The 7,405-nt window shown below is 54.4% G+C and overlaps 1 protein-coding gene across 1 annotated transcript; it reads left to right on the top strand.

The window, feature by feature from the left end:
* The first annotated feature begins 1,647 nt into the window (after window positions 1-1,647).
* On the top strand, window positions 1,648-7,278 carry GLA (galactosidase alpha). The gene is made up of 7 exons (XM_005527512.3): window positions 1,648-1,817; window positions 2,018-2,192; window positions 2,390-2,567; window positions 4,048-4,139; window positions 5,017-5,178; window positions 5,749-5,946; window positions 6,130-7,278. Exons 1-7 carry the CDS (start codon window positions 1,648-1,650, stop codon window positions 6,391-6,393), a joined length of 1,239 nt encoding a protein of 412 aa, XP_005527569.2. The 3' UTR covers window positions 6,394-7,278.
* Window positions 7,279-7,405: the final 127 nt, after the last annotated feature.

The raw sequence follows: 7,405 nt of genomic DNA, 5'->3' as shown, positions 1-7,405 counted from the left end.
TTCCATCCTGCCCCCCTCCTCCTGCTCTGGTGGCACCCACAAGAGCTCCAGTGGGGCTGTAGGGCTGGTCCAGCCCTGGGAGAGAGGCACAAGGGAGAACTGGCTCCTCACATCCCATTTCCCACTGCTGCCTTGGCAGTGGGAGCCTCCAAGTCTCCTTGACAGGCCACACATGCTATCAGTGCTGCTCACAGCCACGTTGCTCCTGCGAAAACAGGGAATAAATCAGGGCTCACCTCAGAGATGCTGGCTGGCACACAGATACCCTTTACAGCTCTCCAGGTCCTACTGACACCAGCACTGCCCATTTCCAGAGATGCTCAGCTCAACTGCCAGTCAGATGTAACTGGTGCAACTGGGGCCATGCCCAGTGACCACGACTTATTCTTGTGGCCAAACTTGGTGAGGAGAGACCAAAATCTTTGAGTGCAAAGATCTGGATGGGAACAAGCATCCCAAGCACAGACAGGCTGGATCCAACACCACAAGAGCTCACACATGCAGGCAGAGAGGCAGCAAATAGCCTGGCCATAATCCACACTCTGGATCTGGCTGGATCTGACAGAAGAGCACAGGGAGAGGTGCTCGGGAGGAAGGCTCGTTCAGGAGCTTCTCAGAGTTTTTGAGGCAGAGGGCCCAGGGGCCAAAACCAAGTCCTGAGCCCATGGGGTACAATGCCCTCTTCTCCAGGACCCTGTGCTGACACACAGAACCCACACAGACCCACAGCCTGCCCTCAGCAGCCCCCAGCCCCTCAAGCAGCCCCAGAACTGCTGAGCACACAGAATCATTAATGCTGGAAAAGATCCCTGAGCTCGAGTCTAACCTACAACCAACCACCAGCTTGCCAAACAGACCATGGCACCGATTGTCGCGTCCAGTCTTTGAACACCTCCAGGGACCGTGACCCCACTTTGCTGGGCAGCTCATTCTAATGTCTAATCACCCTTTCTGTGAAGAAATTACTCCTGATATGCAACCTAAACCTCCCCTGGCAGAGCTTGAGATGATGTCCTCTGATCCTGTCCCCTGTTCCCCGGGAGCAGAGCCTGAGCCCCGCCTGGCTACACCCTCCTGTCAGGGAGTTGTGCAGAGCGATAAGGACACGCCTGAGCCTCCTTCTCTCCAGGCTGAGCCCCCACACCTCCCTCAGCCTCTCCTCATTGTGCTCCAGACCCTTCCCCAGCTTTATTGCTTCAGCAGCTCAATGTCCTTCCCGAACCGAACCAGAACTAGACACAGGGCTCGAGGTGTGGCCCCAGCACAGGGGGACAACCACTGCCCTGGTCCTGCTGGCCACACTATTGGTGCACCGGCCAGGTGCCGCTGGTCTCTCGGCCAGCTGGGCACGCTGCTGGCGGCCACACGGACGGAGCCGCCCCGGGCGCGGCTCCCCCGGCACCTCCCGGCAGCGCCGGCGAGACCCGACCCTGCCGCCATGGGACCTTCCACCCCAGTCACGTGATGCCGCCCCACGTGACCCGCGGGAGGAGGCGGGGCTACTCACGCCTCGCTGCCCGGGATTGGCGGTGGGGGCGGGCGGTGCCGCACGATGATTGGTTTCTCGGCCAGCCCCGCCCGCCGAATCCCCGAGGATTGGGCATCCGGGCTGTCAGTCACGCGGCAGTTCCACGGCGCGGCGGGGCGATGGCGGCGGTGCGGTGGATGCTGCGCTGGGTTGCGGTGGCGGCGGCCGCGGTGGCGGCGGCGCTGGCGCTGGACAACGGCCTGGCGCGGACACCGCCCATGGGCTGGCGGCACTGGGAGCGCTTCCTCTGCGGCACCGACTGCGCCGCCGACCCGCGCCGCTGCGTCAGGTACCGCCGCGGGGCGCGGGTACCCGGGGAGCCCGGGGCAGCCCAGGTAGCGGGCAGCCGGGCCGGTGTTCTGGCACCCGCTGTGCCTTCCCCGCGCTCCCCCGTGTGCTCCCTGCCCGCCCAGCCCCGTGGCTGTGCCCGTGGTAGACATCAGGCGTTCTCCGCTCTCTTTCCCGGTCGTGCGCGCTGCCCGTGCCCAGCGAGCAGCTGTTCGTGGAGATGGCGGACAGGATGGCAGCCGAGGGCTGGAGGGACGCCGGCTACGAGTTCATCTGCATCGACGACTGCTGGATGGCCCCGACCCGGGACAAGCAGGGCAGGCTGCAGGCGGACCCCAGACGGTTCCCCGGTGGGATCCGCAAGCTGGCCGACTACGTGAGTGCCACCGTGGCACGGTGGTGACCCAGCCTGGGAGCAGGGGAGGGTGGGACGGCTGGGTGGGTACGGCTGCAGCACTGCTGAGATAAGGCCCTGCCCCACCGTGGGGTTCTGGTTCCCTTCCTGCCCCAAATCCTCTTCCTCCTGCCTTGTTGCTGCACCATCCCAGGGTCTGTTTTTGTCTGCACACACAGGTCCACTCCAAGGGTCTGAAGCTGGGAATCTATAGCGATGTTGGGAACAGGACGTGTGCTGGCTTCCCTGGCAGCTACAACTACTATGAGCTGGATGCCCAGACATTTGCTTCCTGGGGTGTGGACCTGCTCAAATTTGATGGCTGCAACTCTGACTCACTGGAGCTGCTGGCAGAAGGTAGGCATAGGCTCAAGGCAGCTATTCCCATGGGTGGGAATATTCTGCAAGCAGCAGCAATTCTAGGCCCAGCATCAGGCTCCAGGAACTCGCTTTTCCCTGAATATACTCATTTAAGAGACTTGCTTACAAAAGCAAATCTGAGGCTCTGTTCTTAAACCCAAGGTGCTGAGTGTTGCTGTGTTAAGTGTTTTTACCTGCCCAGTCTCCTGGTGCTCTCCTTCAAGGACAGCTTGGAAAAGGAGCTTTCTCAGCTCAGAGTGTGGATCATGCAGAGCACAGACACATCAGCTGTGTGCTCTGGGGGTGGCTGTACAGGCTGCTCCCTCAGCTATTAACTCAGCACAGGCTTTGCCCTTCTGCAGTGCCTGTACTGGGGAGCCCAGAGCGTTTCACACACTTAACCCTTAATCCCTTTGGTGGGGCCTTGTCAATGTGAATCAGCCTGAAGCTAGAACAGCTTGTGTCAGCCATGAAAGGAACAGTTAGGAAGGCTTTTAAGAGATAAAAATGAAGGGAATTATGGCATAAAATTCCTACTGAGGTTTTCCTTTTAAAGCACACCAGTGTAAATACTACTTCAGAAGTTATTTGCACAAAGGCTGGCAAGCCAGCAGCTGAAAGCTCAGCAGCTCCCTGTGCTGAGGGGACCTGCTACAAACTCTTTTGAAGCACACGCAAATCCCAGAACCACAGGAGTAGATTTGTGGGTAGAACACTTTAACTTGGAGAGCTTTTTTTCTCTTGACTGGGTTCTCTGGCTGCTGGCACAATCAGCACCACCATGCTTGGCAGCAGGAATCCTGCACAAAGTCCTGTCTCTGCCTGGCAGAGAGAACCTGCCCAAGTGACAATCCCACAAAGCAGATGGTGGGGCATATGCCAACTGCCACAGACAGGAGCACAGCTCAGCACCCTGAGTGACAGCTGAGCTGAGAGCTCCTGTTGGATCATATGTGTAACCCAGATACAGTCCAGTTGTACTAAAGCAGTTCCAGAGGAAACAGCAGACTTCATTTCCTCTCTGCCAATTGGAAGGGACTTAACAGGGCTGTTTGGGGACAAGGACAGGAAAAACTAGAGCTTTTGCATTCCTGCCCAGTCCATATGGCGCAAGTGCCTCATGAGAACGTACTCCTACATTACCCAGCAAAGCTGCACTGCTTGATAGATACTGACTTGTGTTTCCTGGGTATCTAGAGGAAAAATGCCATAGAGGAAAGCTTTTAACCTCTTCCTCTGGCTGTATGTACAAAGGGATCAGCAGTTTTGGAGCAACAGCCTGCCCAAGCAAAGCTCCTGTCCTTGGGAGGCAGGTGGCCAACAGCAGACTTTAATGTCCTCCCTGTGGTATCTCAGCCACAAAAATGCGTTCAATCTTTATTTTGCAAGAGTTGAACTGAAACCTGAACCTGTCTTGGACTAGTTCAGCTGTGTGACCAAGGAGATTGTGCAACCTCTGTCTGTGCTCTTCCTTTAGGATACAGGCGCATGTCTCTGGCCCTGAACAAGACTGGAAGGAGCATTGTGTACTCCTGCGAGTGGCCTTTCTACTTGAGGCCTGTGCAGCAGGTAAGAAGTGCCTCCCAAGGTTTATCCTGGGGCTCAAGTGGGAAAAATAGAAAAACATTTGAGATTGCAAAACAGCATCCTGAGAAACTTGCTGCTCTCCATTCTGACAGGGAACAAGGCTGTAAAATGGAGGAAAAAACTTTTTCTTCCAGAGCCCTGAAGCATTCCTGAACCATTGCTCTGCTGAAACAGATTCAGTAGGATCCTGCAGCATGATCATCAGCCCAGATGGAGTGTGCCAAAAAAACCACAGCATCCATCTTGCTTCCTCTCTGAGGAGCTAAGCAGCAAACCATTGGCAGTGCAGACACACAGCCTAGCAGATAGCTCAGTGTAACTCCTCCTGGACACAGAATGCTGCAGGCTCAGCCTTACAGACAGCTCTGGGGACCCCAAGAGGTTTTGTGACATCCTCCACATTGTTCAGTGACAGATTTCTGCCAGCCAGGGTCTGTGGCTGACACCTTGCCCTCCACCCACAGCTGGCTTCTGTGCCACTGTGACAGGATGGTGCCATTCCCTCCTACTGGAATTAAATGCATTACTCACCAAAGGGTGTAAACCCGAGAAATAGCAATAATTACTGGGATATTACAGTTTAATCCCACTGGCTTTGTCACACCTTCAGTAAAATTTTTTAACAGAACTGGTGGTCACAACAGTTCTCCCTAGGGGAGCAGTAATGTCTGGACCATGTCTCAAGAGTGGAGTTACTGGGCACAAAGCATTCAAGGGAATCGACATGCACTGGATCATCCAGATGGGGATACAAGCTGTTATCCTGGTTCTCCCCCAAGCTACCTTTGGTCCAGTCTAGCCTTGCTGACACTCCTGTACAGTCAGGTGCTCTGTCTAACCACACTCATTGTTCTGGCAGCCCAATTACACAGAGATCAAGCAGTACTGCAACCACTGGAGGAACTTCTATGATGTCTATGACTCCTGGAGCAGTATCAAGAGTATCTTAGACTGGACAGCACTTCACCAGGACACCATTGTGAAGATAGCTGGGCCAGGCGGCTGGAATGATCCTGACATGGCAAGTACAGCAACACCCACCCCACTTGAAGCATCAGCAAAAAAACCTTCCCTCAGCTGTGGGCCAAGAATGGGAAGGGAGAGAAGCAGGGGAGAAACCCTGAGGGGCAGGACTCTGATGGGACCCTAGGATCAGAATCATAATGATAAGGTCCAGGGTAGAAAGGGAAAGAGAACTGCATCTATGGATAGTACCAAGGAAGCACCATCTTTGTGTCATGCAGCCTCCACAAGCAGTACCAGCTCAGAACACAGGTGTGGGGGACAGCCTCCCAAGTGCTGATGTCCCACCAGAGTGAAAACCCCTAGATGCATTGCAAGGATCTGAATCCAAAAGCATTCTTCAACACTGCCTAGCCACTTAAAGAGCTTTCTTCACTTCCACCAGGGACTCATCCTAAATTGCCACGCAGTCATGCCTTGCTTTTTCCAACCAGCTGGTCCTGCCCCTGGCACTCAGCCTATCTAGCCAGGCTCCAGAGAAGTCCCACCCTTTGATTTCCTGGTTCTGCTGGCCCAGTTTCTCCTCAGCAGGCAGCGTTACCAGGCACTTTTTGTTTGCTTGTCATAGTTGGTGATTGGAAACTTTGGGCTGAGCTGGGACCAGTCGGTGACTCAGATGGCCATGTGGGCCATTATGGCCGCTCCCCTGTTCATGTCCAACGACCTGCGGCACATCAGTCCTGAGGCCAAGTGTCTGCTCCAGAACAAAGATGTGATCGCCATCAACCAGGATCCACTGGGCAAGCAGGGATACCAGCTTGTCAAGGTACAGCAGGAGCGGGCTGGGGTTGCAGAGTGGGGCACAGATGGGATGGAGAGGTGCTCAGGGTTTGGGAACAGGAGGCCAGTGAACCCCTTTGTTCCTGAAGCCTGCTGGAACAGACAGGTATGAAGATCACCACTTCAGCCTCCCACAGCCTGAGCCCTGCCTTTGTTTTCTCCTTGGCAGGACAAGAACTTTCAGCTGTGGGAGCGGCCCCTGTCTGGCCGAGCCTACGCTGTGGCAGTGCTGAACCATCAGGAGATTGGAGGACCCCAGAACTTCACCTTCTCCCTCACCCTCCTTGGCAATGGGCTGGCCTGCAATCCGGCCTGCTCCATCCGACAGGTGCTGCCAGCCAGCAGGGACTGGGGCGTTTACAGCTGGCTCTCCTCCCTGAGCGTGGAGGTGAACCCCACAGGCACAGTGCTGCTCAAAGTCCTGCCACTATAGGCAGCACAGAGACAATCTTTTCCTAAGCCTCAGGCTCTGGCTGAACTTGTGGCAGGAAAAAAATCTCCTTCTTCCTAGCAGGTGCCTTTTTTCTCAGGCATTCATTATCTGAACCTTCAGCCTAATGTGACAAATAGCCATCACTCCATCATCAAGAGGTAACAGAGAAAGGGTAAACAGCAGAGCAGTGTCCCTTTCCCTGGCATCTCACCCAACTCTTTCGCCAAGGGGATGGAAGGGCTCCAGCAGCGCAGCAACTCCTGTCTACACCCACTGCCACTACCAAGCAAGGAAAGGCAAGGGTTGCACAGGCAGCATTTTACAGCTGTCTTTGAGCATTTCAGGGACAATAGGGAAACACACCCTGGCCACCTTGCTCTCTTTTTTCAGACTAGGGCACACAGTCCAAGAAAAGCTGCTCCCACCCCTGCTGAGGAAACCCAACACTTCACTCAGAGCATGGACATACACTTCCATTTTCTGACAACTCAGGGACTGACATGAACCATTGCACTTCTCAGCAACTTTCTTGACAGCTGCTATCATGCCTTAGGACTCAAGTTTTTGAGGGTTTCCCCTCATTCCAAGAATCTCTCACCAGTGGCTGTCACTTCAGTTTAGATGTCAACTCCCTCTCCACTCTTCATATGGCCACTGAAGTCCCCTTTCTCCAGGAATCCTGCCTCCCAGAAATCCCTGTGTGCTCGCTTCCCACTGCTGGCAGGAGCCTTTAGGTCAAATAACATGGGCTTTCCAAGACAGGAGGATGGATAATCACTTAAGCAACCATCATGTGCAAGTATATTCTCTTCTGACTGCAATACAATCAGGATTTCTTGATTTGTTCTGTGATTAAGCACTTTGATTAAAATCCCTTTAAAAGGCTATGTTTTTTCTTACTTGCAGTGTACAAGAGTACAGCATGATATCTGGAATTGAAACATGGTTTAGAAACCAGGTCGGTTTGTTCCAGTTCTGTAAGTTTTTGTGAAATTTCTGATGATTACTAGAA

The sequence above is a fragment of the Pseudopodoces humilis genome, chromosome 15 (genome assembly GCF_049639895.1).
Source record: "Pseudopodoces humilis isolate 2021_Gansu_Grassland_sample_001 chromosome 15, ASM4963989v1, whole genome shotgun sequence".
Lineage (NCBI taxonomy): Eukaryota > Metazoa > Chordata > Aves > Passeriformes > Paridae > Pseudopodoces > Pseudopodoces humilis.
This window is presented reverse-complemented; position numbering and strand designations above follow the sequence as displayed.

What these genes read in the sequence shown, in the direction of transcription:
- GLA (XM_005527512.3), top strand. Translation starts at nt 1,648, where the DNA reads ATGGCGGCGGTGCGGTGGATGCTGCGCTGGGTTGCGGTGGCGGCGGCC. An exon ending in GACCCGCGCCGCTGCGTCAG is followed by an intron (nt 1,818 to 2,017) that starts GTACCGCCGCGG and finishes GCCCGTGCCCAG; the next exon opens with CGAGCAGCTGTTCGTGGAGA. An exon ending in AGGGATACCAGCTTGTCAAG is followed by an intron (nt 5,947 to 6,129) that starts GTACAGCAGGAG and finishes TCTCCTTGGCAG; the next exon opens with GACAAGAACTTTCAGCTGTG.